This window comes from Tamandua tetradactyla, chromosome 7 (genome assembly GCF_023851605.1).
Source record: "Tamandua tetradactyla isolate mTamTet1 chromosome 7, mTamTet1.pri, whole genome shotgun sequence".
Classification (NCBI taxonomy): Eukaryota; Metazoa; Chordata; class Mammalia; order Pilosa; family Myrmecophagidae; genus Tamandua; species Tamandua tetradactyla.
In genome coordinates, this window is record NC_135333.1 from 115,645,631 (window position 1) to 115,673,152 (window position 27,522).

The 27,522-nt window shown below is 37.2% G+C and overlaps 1 protein-coding gene across 5 annotated transcripts; it reads right to left on the minus strand.

The window, feature by feature from the left end:
• On the minus strand, positions 1-27,494 carry CBX5 (chromobox 5). Of its 5 annotated transcripts, XM_077110910.1 has the most exons (7): positions 27,348-27,494; positions 21,560-22,240; positions 20,323-20,489; positions 12,973-13,150; positions 5,963-6,149; positions 2,425-2,525; positions 1-274 (listed from the first exon to the last, which is right to left on the minus strand). In XM_077110910.1, exons 4-7 carry the CDS (start codon positions 13,107-13,109, stop codon positions 124-126), a joined length of 576 nt encoding a protein of 191 aa, XP_076967025.1. In that variant the 5' UTR covers positions 13,110-13,150; positions 20,323-20,489; positions 21,560-22,240; positions 27,348-27,494; the 3' UTR covers positions 1-123. The 5 variants fall into 5 exon arrangements, with proteins under 5 accessions (XP_076967025.1, XP_076967027.1, XP_076967023.1 ...); XM_077110912.1 differs by lacking the exons at positions 20,323-20,489; positions 21,560-22,240 and adding an exon at positions 13,830-13,967; XM_077110908.1 differs by lacking the exons at positions 20,323-20,489; positions 21,560-22,240 and having other exon boundaries at positions 27,348-27,491.
• Between the last annotated feature and the right edge of the window lie 28 nt (positions 27,495-27,522).

Consider the following 27,522-nt stretch of genomic DNA (forward strand, 5'->3'; position numbering starts at 1 on the left):
CACAGTGATAAGCACATTTTTTTATGGATATGTTTAGGATAGAAGAGGGTGGATAGAGGGAAGAAGAGGCAGGGAGGTGAATGTATTATGTACAAAGAGAAATAACAGAGACCACCCCCTCCTTTAGCTCTTTGCTGTTTCTTTCTCTTTGTTTTCCGCATCTTCAGGATATGCATGCCACGTCAGTCTCTCTTCATAAAATGCTATCACAATCTGTGGACATTTCACATTTGCTTCTTTTGCAAGAACCAGGTCTGCTTCATCTGTGTCTTTCCTGGAGAGAAAGAATATGAGACTCAGGAGAGAATGTAAGAGTGAGAGAGCATGTCTAAACAGAAACTTATGTCATTGTCTGGATATAGCTAACTTGATTTCCTCTTCACTTTGATTTTGAAAAGGACTCTAAACAGATCATTATTTTCATGTAGAAATTTAAGTAAAAGAATTAACTTATTCATCTATATCATTTAACTATGAGTCTTCAGCTACAAATTAGACGCAAAACATGGCAAGCTCAGTCAAAAAGACTGAAAAAGTTGTATTAATTCCGCTTCTATGACTTTTATTTGCATGTATGAGCATATGCATGAATATAAAATCAAACCTACACTCAACCCTACTGATTTTGTTCAAAGTTGATCAATCCGTTTTTTTGATAATCCAAGTGAAGGAATCTTAACCCTCCTCACTGTTTAGTCCTTTAAAACCCTTTATCCCCTTGGTAAGAACTGTGGATTAGAAGAAGAAAACTGAAATTTAAATCAGCAAAAGTACTTTTTAAAGAGAGACTAAGAGAGGATATAAAATCTAGTCACTAAATTGAAATGTAGGAATTACCTGCAAATTTTAATAATTCAAGTTACTCAGACTCCACTACCATGTATAACAAAAAAACTAGCAAGAATTCCTTAACCATGAAAAAAACTTTTAATTAGAATCTTCCTGAGATGTAGGCAAATCAGTATCTCATTTGCTAGAAAATAGAGAAGTTAATTCATAGAGGTATGATGGGTGAGAAGAAGGGACAGACATTGTTTACAACAGATTCTCAAATTTGGACTATGCTGGGAAAAGCTAGTTAATATATGAATCTAAAACATAAGTAACACAGGGTGCAAAGGTAGTTCAGTGGTTAGAATGCCTGCCTTCTATGCGGGAGATTCGGGTTCAATTCCTGGACCATGTTCCGCCCCCCCCCAGAAAAAAACATCCTTTATAAAACATAAGTAACACATATGGGTGAGTAGAAAAAAAATCTCAACAGCTCCTTACTACTGACAGAATATAGTGATACTTTAAATACAAATATCTGGGTAACTTACTAGCAGCACTTCTATCACATTGAATGTTAAGTCTTATGATTATATAACGTTTAAGGTAATTACTTTCCTTAGTGGCATGCTAGTCCGAGTCCTCTATTTAGAGATCAAACTTAAACCACAAGCCCAGAATATCTGGAAACAGAGAGGTAGCAAGGGCCAAGCATAAATTACCCTGTCTTTAAGAAACAAAATTGAGGGGAAGTACTGCACTTTCCTTTAAGAGCCAGTCTCTCTGCCAGATGAAATAACTTGTGTTTTGGTCAGAATTAGTTAATGTTTTTGGTTGAGATTATTTTTCTCTTTTAAATACTATTCAGTGGGGCGGTGCAACAGTGGCTCAGTGGCAGAATTCTCGCCTGCCATGCTGGAGACCCGGGTTCGATTTCCACAGCCTGTCCACGCCAAACAACAAATACAAAAAACCCCACAAAACCACTCACTAGTCTCAGCCTCCAGCGATGGTAAATGATTCAGAACTGAATAAACTAATGGTTAGGTCATGTTTATATATTTCTTATCTCAATTTTTTTCCTGCTATATGAGCTATTATAATAAAATTTGGCCTAATACTAAAGCTGAAAGTTTTAAGTCCATTTTAGGAGTCACAATTCTCATTTAATACCAATGGTTAGTATTAGATAAGTTCTGGAAAAACAAGTTTCTTAGTTCAGGAATATTTCACCTTGTCACTTTTTTTTTTTTAATTTGTATTGAGAAATCTTCACAAACATAGTCCATCCACAGTATACAGTCAACGGCTCACAATATTATCACATAATTGTATATTTATCACCAAGATCATTTTTAGAACATCCCAAACCCCTTACCCCTCCCCTCTCTCATTGACTAGTATTTTAATCTACCCAACTATTTTTTTACTTCTTATCCCCTCCTATTATTTTTCTATTTATTTTTCCTTAATTTTTAACTCATCTGCCCATATCCTAGATAAAAGATAACAGACACAAGATTTTCACATGATCACACTGTAAAAGCTATACAGTTATAAAATCTTCAAGAATCAAGTGCCACTCATCTTTCATACAAATTCAAGTTATTGGCAAAGAAATACAATTTTAAAGTGAGGCCCCAAATTTCTCACCATTTCATTAGGAACATTAAATCGCCACAAGAATCTGTTGCCCCAATGATCTTCTCTGGTTCCAGACCTCTCTCAAAGCCCCGAGCAATATCATTGCTCTGCTATAAAAAGAAGATGAAGAAAGATTACAGTTTGGGAGGAAGAACAAAAAAATCTCCCCGTTCTCAGATCAACAAAGCATAACCTAAGTTAATATCACCTGACACCATTTGTCACCAATTCAGAAATTCTTAGAACTTAAGAAACATCATACTGGGTGAGCCAGTGACAGTGATGCTAAGAGGTATTATTGCAAGAAGATGGAGTTGTCCTTCATGGTATTCCTTCGAAAGATTATGAGTGACTCCTAAAATTCTTTAATATCCTTCCTGATATTCTGGATTCATCATTCAGGAATTCCTCTAACCACCTTTTATTCTAATGATACCCTAAGTTTTAGCTTCTGAAATGATTAAGTCCATGTTTACCCTAAATAGCCCATTTTCAATTTATAAACTTCAAAAACTACTAAGTCTGCAAAGTATCAATAATAGGGTGGTATGGGGGAAACATAATACACCCTAATGTAAACTATGGACTATAGTTATTACTATAATTATAATATTCTTTCATCAATTGTAACAAAGGTACCACACTAATACAAAGGGTTAATAAAATAGGGGCAGATGTATATATGGTACTGCTGTACTCTTTACATGATTTTGCTGTAAACCTACAACTTCTCTAATAAAAAAGTTAAATTAAAAGAAAAATACCAATAATTCACTAGGGGGTTACTTAAATTGGTGGAAATGCAATCTAGGTAAATAGAGTCTGATCCAGATGTAAATGCACCGCTGAGAGCAAAATTGTAAAACTTTATACAAATCAGGAAAAATTTAAAACATTATTATGTTAGATAATACAAGTTTATCTTGTGGCAACACAGAAAAAGATTTAGAAAAACTGTCCAAATGAATGAAATCTCTCATGTCTGATTTTCATAATAAAATCTCTTGGATCTGATTTTCACCTTGCTTTGCTCCGAGAGATACAAAGCATTCAGGATCCAGGTAGTTCCCAAAGATACCAGAACCAACACTGAAGAGGAAATTCCATGCATGGATCAAGGGGAGATACTGACTATAAAAACATAGCCACTTTTGGGGGTGCTTAAGGGGAAGAAGTTCCCAGATGTGCATACAGCTGCTCACAGCTGGAATGCTGGCGCAAGGGCTGAGTCATAAATCATAGCTGGCGGCTGAAAACAGTTTGCCACATAGGGAAGGAAGGGGGAGGGGGTGGAAGAAAAATGTTAAAGCTGCTGAAAAGGAGCCAAGGCAAGAAAAATGCCAAGGTGAGAAAAATGCTAAAATCATCGCACAGGCAGTAATCTTAAATCAGGCATAATGCCGACTAACAAATTTCTTCTGCAGTGGTCTAAAGTAAGAAACGCAATCCCCTCCTGTACCTTTAAAACATACAATCACCTATCTTCCCAGCTGCCTACCTGACAGCCGCCAGCACTGCTGAGAATACTGCCAGGGGCCCCAGATGAACATTAAGATATAAGGGACTTGTGGGGGCTGTTTTCAAGGTCAGCAGCATCAGATTCTGGCCTAGGAATGAAACTCTCTGCCCTGGCCAGTGGCTCTAAAACAGATTGCTCTTTTTTTTTTTTTTTTAAAAGGACAAAATCCTAGGTTGAAAAAATAAAAACTACGTCACAAATAGCTAGTTACTGTGTTGTTTTCACTCTTAGCTAGAAAATGAATCAAATGACACAAGTCAGAATACAAGGCACTAAGGGAGAGAGAGAGGGACAGAAGAAAGGAGGAAGGTAGAAAAAAGAACCAAAGAACCAAGTCACATTCTCTAGAGAAGGAAAGGCCTTCTCAAATAATTTATCAATACGGTATATCATAATGATATACAAACCTTACCAAAATGGGGCAATTTAAAAAGTAACGTTGTAAAAAATAAAATTAATCAGGAAAATAAATAAGGAAACCAGGACAAACTCAGAGTCCAATTTTACTTGTAGCCTCTAATCTTTCACTCTCATTTCAATTATTTTTGGAACGCTGGTTTCCCATTTCCTCTCCAATGGAGACAAAGAATCATTTGTTTAAGCCCTAATAAAGGCACTTCTAAGCAATCCAACAAGAAAACATGTGTTAGACAAATTCAAAATATAAGTGCAAAGAAGGTCAAACTTGCCCTTTAGCACAAAAAGAAATTGGTGGGTTGATGTTATTAAAAGGCATTTATGCTTTTTCCTTTTTTAATGTAATTTTGAGATATATTCACACCATACAGTCCATCCAAAGTATACAATCAATGGCTCACAGTATTATCACATTGTTGTGTATTCATCACCACAATCAATCTTAGAACAATTTCATTGCTCCGAATATGCTATTCTTTTGCAAGCACTATGGTGTAATTAGAAATATATGAAATTTATACATATACTTCATTTAGGAAGCAAAACAATCAAATGTATTTTACTTGTGTTTTTTTTCCCTATCCCCAGAGGAATTCCCAAAACTAAAAAGTTGTTTTAATTCATAATGTATCTCTCAACAGTGGTTCTCCATCCTGACTGCATAGAAATACTGATGCCTAGGTGGAACCCACACAGAAATCCCAATTTAACTGGTCTGAGGTACATCTTGGGCACTGGAGAATTTTTTAAAGCCTCCCCAGGTGATTATAATGTGCAGCCGAGATTGAGAACTAATGCTTTAGAAAGATGAGTATCCAAGTAGAATGAAGACAAATAGGGATGCCTGTGGTAGTGATACTAGAAGATTCTGAAGTGGACTTACACTTTTATTTTATTAAACTTTAAGGGTATAATACATCCTTCATCACAAAAGCCTTCCCAACCTTGAAATAAATGAAGAGTGGAAGCTGGCTGGTGTGTGCGCGCTTGCATGCACACACGTGCAGACAGAAAAAATAAAAATTTTAAAAGAGAAAGGATTACAGCAACTGAATCAAACCAAAATTTCATAAAAACATACATCACAAATGCAACAATAAAAATATTCAAAAGGAATATGAAAATTCCTCATTCAGAGTATGTAAAACAGTAGGATCAAGAGAGAATATATGAATAATTTATCTGTAAATCTACAACTGCTAATAGAAAAAATTCACCTGTAGTCTCTTAAAAAAAAATACAAAGGGAATAAGGAAGTGATAAACATTTCAAAGACCCTTTCTATCCTTAAAAATTTCACAAAGACTCTCCCTGTGTAAGATAACTAAGTCTTCTATTTATGGGAAAGACAGAGTGGTTTGATGTTTTACAGAGATTTAATTTTGCCACCTCAAGACAACTCAGTGGGCATAAAATACATATCTCACTCAGCCAGAAGGGAACACTGTAGTTAGCCAATAACCTACTTCCGTGGAAGCTCTTTTGTTCAACAATTTACCTTGTAGGTCTTACTTAGAAAGGAAAAAAGAAATAATTAAATAAGGCTTTTTTTTGGGGGGGGGGGTGGCAGAATAATTTGGGGGTAGAGGGAATTGGGAAAAGGAAGCTTACCTCTCTCTTTTTTTTGGATTTGATATCATCAGCACTGTTCGAGAAATTGGATTTCCTTTTGTTACTTTCTGACTTCTCCCTGGGTTTGTTATTTTCACCCTCCTTCATCTTCTTATACTTTTTCATAAACTCGGAAATTAGCTCAGGGCAGTCCAAGTTTTTTTCAGGTTCCCAAGTGTTGTGCTCCCTGGACAAGAAGAGGGAGAAAACAACAACAACAACAAAAAACCCAAAGCTTTATTATAACGCAAGAAGACATGTAGGAGAAAAGTAAAGAAACTTTATGCTTAATGAGATAAGAAATGTGATCCTACGAATTTACCCAAGAGAAATGAAAACATATGTCCACACAAACTTGTACACATTGGTCATTCATAACAGCCAAAAAGAGAAAACAATTCAGATGTTCATCAACTGGTGAACTGGTAACAGAATGTGGTATATCCATATAATGGAATATTATTTAGCAATAAAAAGAAATGAAATACTGATATAAGCTACAACATGGATGAACCTCAAAAACATTACGCTAAGTTAAAGAAACCAAACAAAAAGATTATATATTATCTGATTCCATTTAAATGAAATGTCTAGAAAAGATAAATTTAGACAGAAAGCAGATCAGAGGTTAGCTGGGATTAACTACAAAAGGGCTCAAGGGAATTTGGGGGGGGGGGGTATGGAAATATTCTAAACCTGGGTTGTGGTTACAGTAGTTTAAAGCTATATGTACCCAAGAAAAATATGTCCTTAGATCTAATCCATTCCTGTGGATATAAGCCTATTATAAGTAGGACTTTTTTTTTTTAAGTTTATTTATTAATTAAAAAAATAAGAAACAAAATAAAACATACATAATCAGTAATTCACAATATTATCACCTAGTTGCATATTCATCATTTCTTAGAACATCTGCATTAATTCAGAAAAAGAAACAAAAAGACAATAGAAAAAGAAATGAAACGAACACAGGAAAGAAAAAAAAAAGATTATACCTATCATACCCCTTACCCCTTGCCTTCATTGATCACTAGCATTTCAAACTAAATTTATTTTAACATTTCTTCCCCCATTATTTATTTTTATTCCATATGTCCTACTCGTCTGTTGACAAGGTAGATAAAAGGAGCATCAGACACAAGGTTTTCACAATCACACAGTCACACTGTGACAGCTGTATCATTATTCAATCATCCTCAAGAAACATGGCTACTGGAACACAGCTCTACATTTTCAGGCAGTTCCCTCCAGCCTCTCCATTACATCTTGAATAACAAGGTGATATCTACTTGATGCATAAGAATAACCTCCAGGAAAACCTCTGGACTCTGTTCGGAATCTCTCAGCCACTGACACTTTGTCTCATCCCTCTTCCCTCTTTTGGTCGAGAAGGTTTTCTCAATCCCTTGATGCTGAGTCTCAGCTCATTCTAGGGTTTTTCTCAATCCCTTGATGCTGAGTCTCCGCTCATTCCAAGATCTCTGTCGCACGTTGCCAGGAAGGTCCACACCCCTAGGAGTCATGTCCCATGTAGAGAGGGGTAGGGTGGTGAGACTGCTCGTTGTGTTGGCTGGAGAGAGGGGCCACATCTGAGCAACAAAAGAGGCTCTCTTGGGGGTGACTCTTAGGCCTAATTTTAAGTAGGCTTGACCTATGCTTTGTGGGGTTAAGTTTCATATGAACAAACCCCAAGACTGGGGGCTCTGCCTATAGCTTTGGTTGTCCACACTGTTTGTGAGAATATCAAGAATTCAACTTGGGGAAGTTGAATTTCTCTCCGTTCTCACCACTCCCCGAAGGGGGCTTTGCAGATACTTTTCCACTCACTGATTGAATCACTCTGGGATTCATCGGGGCATCACTCTGGACAAACCAGCACAATCTCATGTCCTACCTGAGATTCCAAGTACTTATGGCGTTCAATCAAACTATCTTAAGTAGGACTTTTTGATGAGGCTCAGTTAAGGTGTAACCCATCTCCTTCAGGATGTGTTTTAATGCTATTACCAGAGTTCTTTATAAACAGAATGAATACAGAGGGGGAGAGAGAAAGCCATGAAAGTATGAAGCTGAAAGCAACAAAACATGGAAGAGAAGGGAACCATAATGTGCCTTGCCATGTGGCAGAGGAGACAAAGATCACAGACAGCTGGTCTGTGGGAAGAAAGCACCACCTTATGATACCTTGATTTGGATATTTTCACAGCCTCAAAACTGTAAGCTAATAAATTCCCATGTTTAAGTCAATCCATTTCACAGTATCTGCTTTGAACAGCCTAGAAAACTAAAATAGTGGTAACAGTTGTACACTTCTATAAATTTACTCAAAGTCACTGAACTGTACACTTTCAATGTTCGAATTCTATGGTATATAAATTATACCCAATAAAATTGCTTTTTAAAAATTTTAATTTAATTCTGCTTTCTAAGTGGTAAAATAATGTGATTCTTATCTATATCCATCTAGGCAATTCTTCAGGGAGGACAACCTAATAAATTATGAATTGCCAATTTACATTGTCTTACATATACTATTCTATTTTGGAGAAATGGCAACAAATTATTGGAGGATTGGAAAGTTATTTAGAAAAAAGGCAAAAAAGGTTTTAAATCATTAGAATATAGGCAAACAGGAAGAAGAAGACAACTGAGTGGAATTTGGAGTGCATCAATTCAAATGCTCTGGACAAGTCTCCTGGCAGTAGGTAGTCAATATTTTTGTATTAATAAGCAAAAAAATTACTAATAATTGGGTCTAATTAAACTTGGACCAAAGGGGTCCTGTTATGAGGAAAAGCAATAGTTGATATTCTGAAAGTTGTTTTCTCTATTCCTGGCGTGGGTTTCAGAAAATCCAACCACCAACAACATCAATAAGTTTATGGAATCAAAGAAGAAATATACCTATATGGAAAAAACTAAACGAGGCATCGTTTTTACCTTTAGGCAGTGGCAGAGATTCCTCTGGTTATAGGAAAAGGACCAGTTCATATTATGATACATCCAGAAATGCATCATAAAAGCAGCTTCTATAATCCTTTGACTTGGGAAAATTTTTTTAAATACACATTATCCATTTTAGATATTTTATTTGTTTTTAACTAACGCATCTTTAGATGGGAATGGTTTCAACACATGCCATTCATAATAATGCCTTAATAATGGGACCCAAATTAGAACCAGAATGATTCTATCTAGAGAAAAGTCTGAGCTATTTACCCTAAGTAGTTTTACTCAAAAGGAACTTAAGAATCAAACAATATTTATTTCCAAATCATTTGGTTAATACTGGAAAAGCCTCTCTTTCATATCCGTTCTCAGCAGAAAAAAATTTGTCACACAGTAACTTTGCCCAAAATTCATAGACCATATAGTTTTATTTCCTCTGGCATTAAAATCAAGGGGTGTGCCAATACTATAATATAAGCAAGTAGACTTGGGGGTAGGGGAGAGTCTCTGCTGATAGCAAGGAAAGCCAGTCTTAAAATGGGATTAATCCTACCATTTTGGTACTGTTGTTTTTGCTTCAACCAATTTTTACCCAAAGATAACACGCTATAATTTAAAAAGAGGCTAGGCTTTGCCAGACAAAACTTGTTGCTGGATTCTTGTTCTAGCACCTACTAGTTACATGATCTTCAACAAATCACTTAACTCCACTAATTTCATCATCTGTAAAATGAAGATACCTCTAAAAGCTGCTATGACAATTGAAGAAAACACATGAGATAGAATCCGACCACTGCCTATAACATAAGTACTTGGTTATAGATAGTGTCGAGGAGGGGGTGCAAAACCGTGTTCTACGGTCTTTTATGAAATCCTAGACACTTCTGATAAAAGTGAAATAAAATTCTTAATCCGTCTACCCCAACTCATGGTAAGGTACAAGTGCCTCAACTATAGACAGTGATAGCTTCAAGTACCTTCAAAATGCCCAAGTATTTCCAGTGACGATTCAAAGGGCCCAATAAACATCCTCAAAACCTTTGGGTGTTTCCTTGAAGACATCACGTTAAGTGAAGTAAGCCAGACACAAAAAGACAAATACTGCATGACCTTACTAGTACGAAAAAACTAGAATATGCAAATTCAGAGAAAAAGTAGATTACAGGGAACCAGGGGGAGGGGAAAGGGGAATGGGGAGGAGGAGGGTTATTGATTAATGGGTAAAGAGCTTCTGTTAAGGGTAATGGAAGTTGTGATAATGAATGGTGGTAATGGTAGCACAATGTGAATGTAATTTATACCACTGAATCGCATATTTGAAAGTGGTTAAAATGGGAAACTTTATGTTGTATATATGTTACTACAATAAAAATGAAAGAAAAAATTGAACCATACATACAGAGTGAACCCTAATGTGAATTATGGACTTCAGTTAATAATATAATTCTAATAATACTGGTTCAATACTTTTAACAAATGTACCACACTAATGAAAAATATTAATAGGAAAAAATGTGTGATTTTTTTGAAGGGGCATTACAGGAACTCTAGTTTCTGCATAATTTTTCTTTAAAACTACAACTGCTCTAAAAAGTAAAGTCTATTAAAAAAGAAAAAAGTCTAATTTAAAAAATCTTTAGGTGGTATTTTAACTACTATCTCATAGTGCTACAGGATTAGGTAACTTACTGGTACTTATTTCTACAGTAAATTGTGATACTACTCCCCTTTAAAAATATGAAGGGCATTTTCTGATAAATGCAGTGTTTGGATGCATTTGGTAGGGTGGGGGTGGGTCTACCCACATTTTAGTGCCCTGGGCATTAGAGTTGCTAAGCATCCTGTAATGCATGAATTGTCTCATCTAAAATGCCAACAGTGCTCCAGATGAGAAACCATGATTCATGTAATGAAATAACCTTCAGTATGTTCCAAGGCTTGTGCCTCACAACTTTATCCAAAGATATTGTCAAAACATCAAATATATTCAGGTCCTACACTTTCAGGCTTTGATGTTCAATATTGTAACCACTAGCCACATAGTGGCTATTGTGCACTTGAAACATGGATAGTCTAAATTAGATATGGCATATTATGAAACATAAAAAATATGCCAGATTTTGAAGACTTGGTGTGCTGGTTTAGAGGATGTATGTACCCTAGAAAAGCCATATTTTAATCCTAATCCCATTTTGTAAAGGCAGCCGTTTCTTCTAATCCCTATTTAGTACTGTATACCCGAAACTGTGATTAGATCATCTCCCTGGAGATGTGATTTAATCAAGAGTGGTTGTTGGGCTAGATTAGGTTGAGGCACGTCCCCACCCATTTTGGTGGGTCTTGATTAGTTTCTGGAGTCCTATAAAAGAGGAAACATTTTGGAGAAGAGCAGTTCAGAGAGAGCAGAGCAGAATGACATTGCCACAAGAAAAAGAGCCCACCAGCCAGCGAACTTTGGAGATGAAGAAGGAAAATGCCTCCTGGGGAGCTTCACGAAACAGGAAGGCAGGAGAAGAAGCTAGCAGATGATGACGCCGTGTTCACCATGTGCCCTTCCAGATGAGAGAGAACCTCTGACTGTGTTCACCATATGCCTTTCCACTTGAGAAAGAAACCCTGAACTTCATTGGCCTTCTTGAACGAAGGTATCTTTCCCTGGATGCCTTTGATTGGATGTTTTTATAGACTTGCTTTAATTGGGACATTTTCTTGGCCTTAGAACTGTAAACTAGCAACTTATTAAAAATTCCCCCTTTTAAAAGCCATTCTGTTTCTGGTATATTGCATTCCGGCAGCTAGCAAACTAGAACACTTGGCACACACAAAAAATCTAAAATATTTTATACATAAATAAAATATACTATCAAAATTTATTTGACCTTTCCTTATTCTGGTCACCAGAAAATTTTTAAATTACAAATGTAGCTTGCATTACCTTCTACTGGACAACATTGTTCTAAGGAGTCAAAACGAAACAGGTTCCTATCAGTTCACTTGGGTTGTTAGAGATCCATTCTTTATTATGCACCCTGGGAAAATAATTCATCAGAAATTGAGGCAGAATACCTAATGATTACATAATCCCAGGTATTTCATCTTCAAGCTCTCTTTTATGCTTCAATAACTGCCTATTTACTGCAAAGAAGAAAATAATCTACTTCAGCATTTCAGCATAAAGCCAGTTACTCCTAAGATCCTAATCAACAATTCAGTATTATTCTTAGAGCTCTTGACTTAAAAGGAGGGTTTTTTTAAGGTTTAAAAAAATTTTTTATTAAAAAAATATAAAAACAAACAAAAAACATCAGATAGGATTGATAAATAGAAAAGTTAATAAATGGAGAGATTAAGTAAATACATTAACATATTAATGGTAAAAACTAGGTGGTGTGTATCTGAGTGTTCACCGTAAATTTCCTTTGCTTTGAATGTCTAGGATTTTGCCTTTATTTTGAAATTTTCAAAATAAAATGTTGGAGAAAAAAAATGTGACCTCAGATCTAAGTCTCTCCTTAAAGATGGGTGCTTTGTTCTGTGACACTTTCGAGATCCAAGGATCAATTCGGAGCGTTATGAACATCTAGGGGAATGACTTTTTCCCCCCTTAAACATGTACTTTAGCTTAGTTATATCAAAAAGAACAGTATCAATAACAGTTTATATTTACACTGAACTTATGTGTCAGGCTCTGTACATCCACCCATCAACCCTATGAAGGTATTATTTCTTATCTTTATTTTATGGAGGAGGAAAAAAGACTAAGTAACTTAACTAAGGTCACCCAGCCTTCATAAGCGGTGGAGCAAAAATCTGGACCCAGCCAATTTGGCTCGTGTCTGTGTTCCTGATCAATTAATTATACTTCCTTTCAAAAGCACTATCAATAGAACATCAGCTCCACAAGGGAAGAGATTTTATTTAGCTTATTGCTATGTCTGTGATTTCTCAGGAAAGGTGTACAAGTGAGGGAAGAGAAAGACAAACATGGTGGTGGTTCATGGGGAAGTAAGCCAAAGAAGTCTACCTCTACAGAGCCCTAAAGCCTGAGAGAGGACACTTACTCAGAAAAGCCTTTCCACTTCAGTAGATACTCCACTTGCCCCTTAACCACGCGCCTGTCTAGCACCTTCTCTACAACATACTCCTCTTCATCTTCTGAAGATGAACTGTCAGCTGTCCGCTTGGTTTTCTTTCCCATGTCTCACACTATTTCACTGAAGGACTAAGGCCACCGGGTTCCTGAAAATGGAAAAGACAAATGGTTAGAATTCATATTAGGAGTTAAAGCTTTCTGTGTCCTCTTGATGGGTTGTAGGAGGTATACACAAAGTTGCCATGAAGTCTTCTCTCCAAAACTTTCCCTTTAACTAAACAGCCCAAATTATTAGATGCCACAATTGTCTAACTTCTTTAATTTCAGATTCTAAAAGACACATAGTGTGGTATATTATTCCTGGCTATTTTTATATCTGCTTACAGGCTAAGAACTCAAAGAGAAAAGAAGAAAACCTTCAGTTAAAAGAACCATGATATAACTGCAACCGTTTTCTCTAAGATACATGAGGCTCTATAAAAAAAAGAAAAGCCACCAAGTGTAACTTCTTCTGCTCTGAGCATCTTGACCAATTTCTTGGCAGGAAAAAAAAAAAACAGGCCTGCTCAGGCATCTTTCACCACATTTTTAGTGACTTGGTACATTTCCCTTAAACAAATTGAGCTTGTCCCTTCAGAGCATTCATCAGCTCACAAAGGCAAAGCCGACATCTCAAACATACTGAACCTCCTTTAGCAAGCTCATTTGGGAGTAGGGGAGGAGGCTGAGAGGAGAAAAAGATTTTAGTCCTAAAATTCAAAATCAGTCACTGGATTGTTCAGTAATTCCCAAGGTTCAATTAATCCAAACAGTTAAAAAAGTTACCTCTCCTCTTCTCAACTGAAGTTGACTTTAGGCCAGAGGAAGAGGAGGAAAAAGAAGTCTGGCCTCAGACTCAGCATCAACATGAAGCCTCAAAACACAGAGGAACCATTCAGAGGCCCAAGGAAAGCTGAAACAAGGCTACACAAATGGAAATTGAGTTAAGTTCAGAAATATGCACACCAGGGGGTACTCAACAGAGAATCTAGTTTTTAAAATTTCAACGTTGTTGCTGCCATAATCATTGTAAAGAATTCTTCCTTAACCATGTTAAACAGTGCCTACAGTCTGGATTATGGAGTAATAGGAACTGTTTTCTTAAGTGAACTCCATTTTTATTTTGCTGTCATCTTTAAAGATATTTTCCAGCACTCCCTAAAATATCTCCAACCTGACCAGAAAAAGGTCACTATTTTTACTCCCTATTCCAGATCACTATCAGGAATAGGACGAGCAACTACCAATCTCAAAATTATGTTCAAGATGTATTTATTAATTTACTTCAAATTAGCAAAATTTAAGGAATTATTACAAAGATATAGTTGGAAACCACATCTCCAAAACTTACTAGCAATAGGTTTGCCCATCTAAAAAACTACCTGTACCCTTTACTGTTCTGTAATACAACTAAGTTTTCATTAAAACGTTTTATTTGGAAGAGAGAATGTAGGAATATAGGTAGGGAGGTTTCAAATAATTTTTTCATGGACTTAGAAGAGAGCCCTAAGCTTCAAGAAGATATATCCAATTTTGTTTACTGGAAATAAAAACTGCCTTCGACCTCAACAGAGAGGAAATGTCATATTCCAGGGAGTACCCCACCCCACTCAACTCACCTTGGAATTTCCGGAAGCTGAGAAGTATAGGTCAGAGCGCTGGGGTTAAAACCAGCCCCGTGTTAGATGCATGCAGTTAAGCATTGTGGTCATGGCCTCCCTTGCCTCATCAGGAAAAACAAGGATATGCATGTGTTCTTCAGTTTGAGGGAGGTAAGAGAAAAATTTCCCTTGATACCTTCATGCAGAAGAGGTGCCCCAAAACTAGAAGAAAAATGGGGGTTCCCTTCTTTACCTACCGGATGGCCCCAGTTCTTTCTTTCCCTCTGGACTAACAGGAGGGGCCTCCCCTCCCAGGTCTGGGGCTTGGCGGGCTGGAAGCTCCCCCGCCCCCACCCAGCTGCCTGGGCGCCACTGCGCAGCTGTCCCAGTCCGTTGCCATGACTACTGGCAGCAGTACTAGACTAAGGGGGGGAAGAGGCAAACGGAAAAGTTAAAAGGCTTAACTTTCCTTTTCAGTGAAGACGGGGTGGAGAAGTTGGAAGGTACCTCCCTTGGCTTCAAGGCTAAGGCATTCAGTACTCAAGGGAACTGCTTCTTGGGTTTTAAATCTAAAATTTCTGCCTAGTTCTCAAACAGCACTAAGAATCAATCAATGGCATTTTAACATAATCTAACAGGATTATAGCTCAAATGGCAGGGGGAGGGGAAAGGCTAGGTCTTTCTACACCACGATCTGTATACCAGCCCCACAATCCAGCCCACCAGAAGCACTCTGAAGAAGGCCTTTGTACCATCTGTCGCTGAACAGTTCATTAAAATTGCAGGGGTGGGGTGGGAGAGACAGGAAAGAGTAGGGGAAATATCTCAAAGATACAATTTTCCTTCTTTGGGGAGTTACTAGATACAGATATAGAATCCAGGGGGCTCCAAACACTACCAAAATACGTTTTCAACAGAATTTATAAGCAGTAGTTTTTTTTAAAAAAGGGAGAGGGAACAGTCTAGCCATAATCTTTGCTATTAGATTTAAGATCACTTTTCATTAGTTCTTATAATATTATCAAACAAATTTTAGAATAATTCTTACCCACCTGATACATTATTAATACTAAATACCATTATAAACTCCCTACAACAATAGTTCCTAAAACTAGAGGAGGACTGAGATACAAAAAAGATATTTATAGACGTTCCATAATTTTTCCTTTCTCCTGGCGCTAAAGAACATTTCAGAGAACTCCATAGCCAAGCTCTGTTTCACATATACGGATGGGTCTTTAGAGCCAGAAGTTGCTGCCATGGAAGGAAAGTAAAAGGGACCATCAAAAGCAAAGAATCCAACTGAGGAAAAAGCAGGTAATAGTGATTATTTTGGCTGCCAAACAGAAGGTATTATAGGATATGAGGGCAAAGTAAAAAAAATTTTCAATTATAGAGGAATATGTTCAAATTTGAATGGAGCCATGAGAAAATCAAAGTGAAAACTGCCTTTTTGGTCTCTCATTAACTAATGCCAAAGGAATTAGATCAGGGTTCTGATTCTGTGATTAACTTGCTATGTATGATCTGGAGTAAAAAAAATTTAGATCTAACCCCACTAAAATGGGCCAAATAAATCCCTATTGCCTACCTCCTAGCGAAAGCGTGAGTTTATGTTAAAACCAAAGAGTTGTTAAGTTCCCCAACGAAAAGCTTTTGTAAAAAAATGGGAGGGCTGAACATAATAGCAGCAGGAAATATGTGACCTTCCAAATTCCTGAACTGTTAAACCAAATCACATGCTATATGGTAAAGTAACTCCTGCGGCTCAACATGTTAGTAGCAGGAAAGGAAGACCAGTGTCTTTGTTAACTAGTATCAGAAAATTAATAAACTTTCAGAGGACAGGGCAGGTATGTTTTCTCAAGGGTAAAATACTTATTCTTACTCCTAAAAACTCAGAAAAGCATTGGAGACTGCAGAATGAAGACTAATTCATAGCAATTCTATGAAGGGATAAAGGACAGGAAAGAATGACAGCAACACCAACATTTTAGTGAAATCTTTCAAAAAAGAGAAGTGCAATCAGCAAGGGAAGGGACAAAAGTATTCTGGTGTCCACCCTGCCTCCTACAGTATCAGGAAATATATCGATTCCCTCCCTTCTACCCTTAAGAACTACTTAAAGGGCACACGAACTGAGGTCCGTTTCTCTTTTGGAAATGGATTTTTTAACAGCTGACAAATCAAGTTGGGCCTGATGCCAGGAGTCAGAGACCAACCATAATATTCTGTAAAGAATGGCATGTGATTGTCTTGTAAATCTCCTGGACAGTCACAGATCAGAAACTGGCAAGGATGACGACATAGTTCTGATGGAATGTGTCTTATCTTAACCTTGAAGTTACAGATTTGCTCAGGAGCACCAGTAAGAAATGAGAAATGCACTCAGACATCGGAGGGGACATAATTCTCTTTTAGACAATGCGACCCAGTGTATTAGGGTCAAATGAAACACAAAGCCAGACGGACAATTTAAAGGCTAGAGCCTGGATCAGATAAAGTATCAAGACTGGTGGTTCACGCAGAGCTTGGGCAGAGGGGGTGTTTCAGTATGAGAAATGAGACACGGCTGGCAGAATGATGGAGTGATTAAGGTAGAACCCTAGTACCATGACAGAAAGGAGAGGTGAGCCTCTGAGCAGTCAGCCTCTAAACGCAACCTTATCCTTGTGGAAATCTCCATGGGAAGGGGTAAGCAGCTTCTCAAGTTTCTAGAGAGCCTTTCAGGCATAACAGCTCTCAGCCCTCTCTTGAACGTAGACAGGAACTTTCTGGTAAAGGCCTCGATTATAACTATAGTTTCTGGCAACTAAAGCCCATAAGGATAGGAGAAAACAGCAGGCCCCCCAAGCCTTCATATACAAGGCAGTTTCACCTCATAGGCTTTGAATGCTGGGAAAAGGCACCTAAACCAGGAATCTGGTGAGAAGTAAACCTTGAAAAACATCAAAGGGCTTTGTGGTCAGCACAGTCAGAACCTACATTTCAAGCCCCTGACAGAAGACTTCTTTAACAGATGAATCTTAAAACAAAACAAAACAAGAGGTGAGGAGGCGAAGCAGAAAGAGGAGAGGGGAAAAACATACCAAACATAAGGATGAAAGAAAAAAAAATTTTAAAACTGTCGTCCCAGCAATTAGAGAAAAAGTAAGATGGCATTACAGAAAGCTGGGGAGATTCAGAACAACAGATGTATTGGATCAGTCTCTGCATTAACCAGTCAGTCCTGGAGTCACAGATAAAACCAGCTACACAGGGTCTCTGGTGTCTGCTCTGCCTGATTCCTGTCCCAGTTCCTTCAGTCACTGCTTTTCAGTGGCAGCCATCTTGGTGGCTTTACTTAGATCTTGGTGTAGTACAATTTATTTTCATCATCACTGATGAGCAAAAGCATATATAACATAACACTAAATGTTTCCCTAAGCTTTCTTTGTAGTGTCCAGAAAGGAATGACCACCAATTAGTATGTTTCCTCATTTGACTTACCCACTAAACTATTTGGAGGTGATAGTTTAAATGTCAAAATGCATAATCAATGAGCTCTCTCTTCATTTTATAGTTTCAATATAAATTTTTTAAGCCTACTAAGATGATAAAATCCTCCAGAAAGCCAGGGCTGAAGAGCAAGGAAGGAAGAGGCCACATGCAAAAGTTCTGATCATATTAATTAATTAAATATGCCACTTATGGGCGACTTGAGTTGGCCCAGGCTTGAGAAATTCCTGTTGCTTCCCTAAGGTCTTTGGGGAAAGAAGTAGTTTTGGTTAAGATTAAATTGTCAGGTACTACCCTGTCTTCAAGGCATTCTCTAGATAGCCTTATGAAATAAACCCAATGAAAACATACCAAATTTAAAGAATCATTTTAATCTGCTCTATGTTCTTTGCTCTTTATGGATCTTGAAGTATCAGTGGTCTTAGATACATAGCACATATTGCATAAAACTAAAATACCCTCTATAAAAATGTTTTCTTCCACTGGATTTATGATTTCCAAAGTATTAGCCATGTGGCATTTTAACAAAAACACAGTATAAAGATGCACATTACAGCTGTCTTGGCTGTCTCAGGTTTTGTTAAATGGGCTGATAACTATCACTCCACCTCCACCAAAAGCCCATGAGCATCCAATTCAAGAGGAGTTAAAAGCTTTTTAAATGTCTGTTTAAGAGACTGGATTAAGAAAGAGTTGAGGAGGAAGATTAACTGTGGTCGTTAACACCCCTATCATTAACAAGCCACATATAGACAACACAAACTTTATTAATAGAGAGGAGTGTCAGGAGGAAATGCTCTCCCTTTGGCTACCACAGCTCCAGTTCATGATCCTTTAAAAATCAGGCCAAGGCAATGCTTCAACCAGTCATAGTATTATTCTGGGGCAACGTATCTTGTTTGTTGATTATCCATGCCTCCTGACCCAGTGAGCAAGGGAGTAAAGAGTCTTTTGTTCTTTTAGTTTATAAAACATATATATTATAATCCATTAACATATTATAATACATATTAATATAATCCATTTTTAATATATATATTTTAAACTAAGCTGTCTTGTAAATTTCAACTGCTTGTTCCATCTATCTCTCAAGCTCTGCTGACCATTAAAAAATATAAATGGATGTGGACTATAGCATTTCAAGTCTCAGAACTGTTTGAAGTTATCAGTCTGGTAAACAGGTAGATTTAGCAGTAACACACAAATTCTTGATTATCTCATTACCAGGTATCAATCCTATAAAATAATTTTACATGAAATTTCTTTTATTAAAATCTACTGGATTTCTTCTCTTAAGCATTGTTTAAATTTAGTTAGTGCACACCTAAACTCACCACTACGCAAGAGGCTAGACATCCAAACATTCAAGATTTATGAGAAGGTAAAATCTGGCACCACTATAAGAAAATGTCTTCCAGATGGTGCTTTCCAACAACTTCCCCCTTGGAAATTACTGAACCCATTTCAAGGCACCAGACCCTTGAGATGGGATCTCACAACCACTCCTCCCTTTATTAAATGTGAAGCATGAATCAGGAGACCCTATCCCTGTCACCCCTCATAAATCATCTGATGATTTAATCATAAATTTTAAGAAAAATGGATAATGGCAATATTTGAGTACATTACCAAGAATCCTGGATTTATACCTGATCCTACTCTTGGAAACTATGTTTGCAAAATATGGAAGGGCTAAAAGAGAATTGAAGTGCCCACCCCTAAATAAAATCATAGCTATAAAGCGTACTTCAAACTTCAGTATAAAATTAAGACTCAGTGTACCCCAGCATCATCGAGCTTGCACAGATTTTGGACATCAGCAGCTTAAGGGCTGACTACAAAGTCCCCTTCAGGTAATTTCAGCAAATCCTCTATTTCAACAAAAAGCCTATACTAAACCAGACAATTTAGGTTCTCTCATAGTCTTAACTTAGCAAAGACATTCAAAAGTCCTAAAAGTTAATTTGCATATTCTTAAACTAAAACCTCTAAAATAACTCTAACTTCAATGCTGAAAAGATTAGAATTTAAGTCAATATACTAAAATCTGGTTAATACATGTTGACAAAAAAGGAGTTTCTATATAACTGGAATAAGATGTAACTCAGCTCATAAAACTTCAGGGAGTAAAAGAGAAATGTTCCTTCAACATATGGCATAATTTTGTGCTTTACCATTACCTGGTTGTATCTGCAACATCAATCATACTGAAGTCACAGCCTACAATTTAGATAAATAAAATCAAGCGGTATTGAACTTTTCCCCCACATCATCCAAGGGTAACGTTGGCAGCTCCTTGGCTATCTATTATGATCCTGACCAATTCCTCTCTGTAGCAATTTAAAAGCTGTAAAAAAAAAAATACATAATGGGTGATGACAGGAGAAACAAACCCACACCAGAAGTTATTGAACCTTGCAGGTCTTTGCAAGTGTCTCTATTGACATTTAAGTGTGAGTTACTATGGCACAATATCATAAAAGTGTGCTCTACACTACAGATATATTGATGTTAAATGCAAAGAAAGGCCACCACCAGATAAATGGTTTAAAGGGATGGCCAATCTCAGACCACCCAGCTCTTTCAACTGAGTGTTTTGACATTTAACTTAGCCAAGCAAGATTTTTCTTTTTGTTCAAGTTCCAACTACATTTCCATTTCAAATCCTATGCCAAAGGGATGATGATTAACATAGTAATTCTGATCCTTGCTCTAAAACTGTTCAGTTGGTTACGGAATATTTACTGAGGGCCTAATAAGTGTCAATTGCAGGGACACCATGAGTCTAGTCTAGTCTTGGGCTTAATGGTAAAAGTTTGCAGTTTTAAAAGTTTCTCCTTCCTTTAATCAGTGCTGGTTAGAACCTTCTCCCAAAGTTATGAAAAAGATACTAAAAGGACAACTTGTTAAGAGTGGAAAGATCTGAACTAGGAAAATGGAGATGTGGGTTCTATCCTGACTATATCACTGAGAGGACAAATCGGACAAAGTTCACTTAACCTGGGCATTAATTACTTGCCCTACTTATCTCATAGATCTGTTGTGGAAAAAGAACAAGAAAACACTCTGAAAAATATAAAACAGAATGAAAAATGTCTCATAGGAGAGGAAGTAAAAAATAACTAATACTTTGATAAGTATTCCCACTTTTCATATTTTCTGAAAAAGTTTGTCTAGAATTGATACTATTTCTTCCTTAAAGGTTTGGTAAAATTCACCAATGAAGCCATGTGGGCCTGGAGTTTTCTTTGTGGGAAGGTTTTTAACTACAAATCCTATTTCCTTAATAGATATAAGGCCAGCAAGGTTCAGTATTTCTTAAGTGAGCTTTGGTAATTTAATTCTTTTAAAAAGTGATTAATTTCATCTGAGACACTGGATTTACTGGCATAGTTGTTCATAATATCCCCTTATTACCTTTTTAATATCTGTAAAATCTGAAGTGATGTTCCCTCTTACTCCTGATACGAGTAATCTTTTTTTTCCTGATCAGACTTGTTCAGTTTATCGATGTGATCAATCTTCTGAAAAGACAACTTTCCGTCTCATTGATTTTCTCTATTGTTTTGTATTTCATTAATTACTGCTTTTACCGTTCTCATTTTCTTCCTACTGCTGACTTTGGATTTGATTTGTGCTTGTTTCTTAAACTTAGGTCACTGACTTTAAGCCTGTTTTCTTTTAATTGAATTGTAATGCTACAAATTTCCCTCTAAGCACCACGTTAGCTTCATTCCACACAAGTTGATGTCACGGTCTCATTTTCACTTAGTCCAAAATACTTTCTAATTTTCTTTGTAATTTCTCCTTTAGTGTATGGGTTACTTAAAAGTGTACTCTTTAGTTTCCAAATATTTGGTGATTTTCCAGTTACCTTTTCTGTTATTAATTTCTAATTTAATCCCATTACAATCTGAAAACAAGCTTTTATGGTCAAATCCTTTGAAATTTCAGACTTTTTTTTTTTCATGGACAGAAGATGGTCTATGGTGGTAAATATTCCAAATGAACTTGAAAAGATTATGTATTCTGCTGTTGAATGGCATGTTCTTTGTCAATTAGATGAGGTTGGCTGGTAGTGTTGTTCAAGTCTTCTTCCTTAACGAGAAAGGGGTATTGAAATCTCCAAATATAATCACGGATATCTATTTCTCTTTTCAGCTCTATCAGTTTTTTCTTCACATACTTTGAAGCTCTATTATTAGTTATACAAACATTTAGGATTGTTATGTCCTTTAAGGAACTGATCACTTTATCACCTAGCTGGTGTTATGTGCCCTATCTCATAGGTCTGTTACGGAAAAAGAAACAAAAATTTCAAATAGAAGGTAAAATATTTGATAAGAGAAAGTTAAAAATAACCAACGAATTTTCTGAAGTTATCTGTAAGTTTTACCTAAGCCTTTCTCCAACTACTTGTATATAAATGAGGTTTGCTTACATGTTATCAGATCCTAGATATAATTTATTGTTGTGAAATACTCAACAAATTAGTAGTATATTACCCTCCTCAACAACTTGGGAGGTAAATGAGTCTCACTGATTTAGGGATGAGAAACAAGGCACACAGAGATCAAAGATTTGCCACAGAAACCAAACTTAAGATGGATTTCCCATCCCGTTAGTTGACCTCCTTAGCACAGGGTATTTTATTTTGACATAAGTATACTTGGCTGGCTCAGACATGAACTCACTTTATTCTAAGAAATATCGATTACAATCAGAGAAATACTTGGATTCAATCTGGTTCCTTCTCTCTATGGAAGAAAGAAAAAACGAGGGTGCTTTATAAAACTTTATTTTGAAACAGTCTTTCAACGATGGCATCTCAATTCCAGGCTTTCTAGTATCCTTCCTAGCAATGAAGCACAATGAGACAGGCACTTGGTAAATCAGAAGAATGAGATTGGATGTGAAAATTTTTACACTTTCCATGACCTATTTTCATTCAGGTAGAAAGTCTGTAATGTTTAACTCTGACAAACTGCTTTTACTTGGAAAGGAAATCCACACCACACAGCTCACATTCTCATTAAGATACGAGTAAAAATGGCCTAGCTAGTTCATCATACCATTTTTAGCAAATCTTTTATTCAAAAAGGTGTAAACACATAGTTAACAAGTATAGGTCTGTTAGCCTGTGTCAATTCCCTGAGGAGTTGGCAATCAGCCAACAACTCAGGCTTCAGTTCCTCAAGCTCTAGGCAAGGCTACCATAGTACTACACTGGCCCTGAATGTTAGAATGAGTCCTTGATTTGCATTTATAACTGCTGAAATCACTTCACAAAAATCTTACACCTGTCCAACATCTTCTCTAAAAGATGAATAGAGAGATGTGGCCAACAGCTGCCAGGAGGAGAAAGACGCAAGGGACGGATTCTCCTTTAACAGCCTCCAAGGAGTGTGGCCTTGCTGCCGTCTGAATTTCTGACTTCTGCCCTCCAGAACTGTGAGAGAATAAATTTCTGTTGTTTTAAGCCACCCAGTTTGTGGCAAGTTGTTACAGTAGCTACAGAAAACTAATACACTGGGGAAATAAAGTTTGAAAAATAATAAACTGGGCACATATAAGGTTGAATAGTGATCTGAAAATAATTATGCTTCAGGTGACCCAAAGAATGTCTAAAACCTTTAATCCTTCATTTCAAAGGGTGAACTGAGGCAATCACATGATGCAATTTGCCAAAAAAATTTTTGGCAGACCCGAGAAGACAAACTCGGAAAGGCCTAGTATTTACAGAGCTACTAACAAGTCAGCGTAGGTTTTCATCAAACATGCTAGATGGTAGAGCTCCTGGACAGGCTAAACATAGGCCGTAGTTGTCAGTGTGGGTGTTCTGCCAACACGAGTGTTAAGTTGGCTTCGAGTGGCTTACAGAAATCCAATAAATCTGCATCTTGGACTTGGCACAAGCCAACTCTTCTCAGGATGACCTGGACTCCTTTCCCAGTAGTATAATTAGTATATTAGTCAGTAAAAATCATCTTCTATAAGCTTAAGCAGGGAATGGACATCAGGGTTTGTTAAGGAGAAAAGATGATTGCCCAGAGTCTAAGTTTATGATTAAAGATTGTGTAAATAGCAGTCATACATAGTCATAAGTAGTATCTCACACTCTAATTTATCACTTTTAAAATCAACATCCACAGCACAGCTTTAGGCCCAATTCCATGTAAAGTGAATGGAAATAAAAATAGACCGAGGAGAAAGACAAAAAAAAACCCATACAAAAACCAGAAATGATTTACCATAGGGTGTTGTTAAATAAATGGGCTATTTCTAATAAAATATGAAAATGACATGACATGGTTAAATATAATGGCTCAATAAAAGTAAAAAACACTCACTAATCCTCCTCAGAAGACTTTGTTCCCTGGATACCTTTCCCTCCCTTCAGCACTATTGTCAAGGACTCTCAGAATTTCCAGAACTCTCCCAGACATATAAAAATCCAGTCACTTCAGATGTTCCTTCTTTCTCTTTCCCCAACCATTATCCTGTTCACTATCTAGATAGAAGCTTTCTACTTATTAGCTTTCAGACAGATCAGGGAAAATGTGTTATTTTTCCCTTGTAGTGAATAAACCTTTTAGGTATTGCTTTGTATGCCTTAAAGCTAAGCACAAGTGTTTGAAGAATCCACTCAGAGAGGAATCTACGGACGTGGCACAATTTGGTTATCTATTTTTCATATCAAAGTTTTGGTGGGGGTTTTCCCCCCACCAAAACTGTGGTTCTATACATGGTGATAAGCTGTGAAATCAAATCAGTTCAGTAGAAAAATGGAACTTCATTTTTTACTAAATGTAATAGTATACTATAAATGAGAAATATCAGAGTGCTTTGCCCATGTATTTAGTAGAACTTGTGTACATGGACAGTGTAAAATGTATTTCTTTCTAAGTAAACATATTTCTTTTCTAAAATGTATTAAAAAGTTTTGGAGTCATTGATCAAAAAGATTCTCAGGAAAGAGGCTTAAATCAAGTGAAAACCTAAGAACCATCTATAATTTATGATTATTTTAGGAAGTCCAACAAACACAAAATATAATTAACCAATATGTTTAAAATGTAATAATCGTAAAAACCTGAACGAAATTTTCCTTTTATCCAATGGAACACTGATCAAGACTATCGGAAGAGATTATCCAAGAGCTAATTACTAGGATTTAGTGCTCCATTTACCACCAAAGGCCACTCCCTAAACACTTCAGCCACTTCTTCCCTCCTTTACCTAATTTCAAATTGTTAAAATGTTTTGACAATTCTAGCATCTGCCATATTTTAGAGCACTGATTTTCCACAGGGGAAGATTTTGAGCCCCATCTCCACCCCTCAAGACATCGGACAATGTCTAGAGACATTGTGATTGTTGCAATTTGGGGTAGGGTGAGAAGCTACTGTATTTTAGTGGGTAGAGGCCAGGCATGCTGCTAAACATCCTTCAATGCTCAAGACAGCCCTCTACAGCAAAGAATTACCCAGCTCAAAATGTCTTGTGCTGAGGCTGAATTTGAGATCAAAATAGTATTCCTTTCAAACCTAAACAAACTGGAGACAAATATCCTTAACCTCACTTCAGTTCTTAAAAAGAAAGCAGCTGCATCATTATCATACATACAATTAGGTTTGCGACCATAAAATAAACACCTTGAAGGAAATATAATCAAAAGGCAATGAATTATCTGTTTAATGGATCTTCCTTTCCCCAACAGTCTAAATATCATTCTCCTTAACTTCCTTATACAAATACAAAAATTCTCAAAAAGAACAGCAAAAAGAGGTGTTCAAAAATCTCTAGGGTTGTAAAAAATCTCTAGGGGCACTCCTCAGAAAAAAACTAAGATAAAGGACAGGGTCATGGATAATCCTTATAAAGCACTTAGCATTATGCTTAGCCCTACTAAGTACTCAAAAAAAAGTTACTTATTTTCATACCGAAAAATCACCTTAGTTAAGGGGAAAACAACACTCTTTAGAGGTTGAAAAGGGGTGGTGAGAAGTAGGTGATTATGACTGGAATACCAAAAAAAAAAAAAACCAACTGCATTTATTTTTTATTTTATTTAATTTTGGTAACATATATACAAACAATTTCTCATTTTAACCACTTTCATGTGCACAATTCAAACAATTACATTCACAATATTATGCTACCATTACCATCATATCCATGACATACCTTTATTTTTGTAAATTTAACTTTAAATTCCAAATTATTGTCCCTGCGAAGATTTAAACACTAGGGATAAACACTTAAGTGCCCACGGACCAACCCAACCCGCCCTATCCCACCGTGTTCCAAGAGATAAATAACATACTTTGGTGTCTAGCTTTCCAAAAACTTTTTCCATGGATTTATAAACGTATCTAATTTGTCCGTAAAATATGCATTATTATTTTGTAGATGTATCTCGATGTCTTTCCATAACTGTATACAGAGATGTATCTTATTCGTTTTAGCATTTTGTCAGTCTTCCTAAAGAAGCGAATTCCCAAAGTCAAAAGGCCTCCACGGCTCCCCCCAAAACCTAAAAAGTGGTGGACGATGGGGTGAAAAAAATACCAACAAACGTATGGTTTCCCTACCAAGCAAGTGAATGGGATGGAGATCTAAACTAGCATTCATTAGAAAAGACATTGTGGATAAAATACCCACTCTCGCACGCCATCACTAGCATTGATCCCCCTTCCTTGCACCCCCAAATCTCAGCCCTCCCTCTCTTGGTACGCTGATTGGACCACCAGCCCGAGCGCTTTCCTTAGGCTGTCTGCCTACTGGTTCCAGATCTGGTCCATCCATGTAGCCGCCCGACTCCCACATTCCCCATTGGAGTCGAACGGCTGCCTCTTGCAGAAGCCCAACCTACCGCGCGCTTCCTACTCATTGGCTCAGTGAAACGCTGCTCAGGAGGCGAAAACCCGTCTCCCACATTCCGATGGCCCAAAGACCGATCAGTCAGTAGGTAAAGGGAGAGCCAATAGGTCTATATACCCGCCAGTCAAACTCTTCAGCTGCCCAACTCTAAAACCCTACAGGGCTAAAACATCCCGCCCCCTGATCTTCTATTGGTTAGCTGGGCCCACCGCTCCCCCTTCCCTAACCCCCACCCCGCGATCCATTCATTTCACACAATAACGGGCCCAACTGGAGTCGGTTCAAGACCTCGTATGGCTAGACTAGATTGTCTGCCACTTACCCGGGATGTAGAGCGATCACTCACGCTAACGTCTTCTCTATCCCTCTGTGGTGAGGTCCGACTACTGGCCACAGCTGCCGCCGCCTTCTGCGCAACGCCAACCGCCCGCCAAAACGGATCCTTTCCTGCGCCTGCGCGACCAATCCTGGGACCGGACCCTTTCTCCGCCCATTGC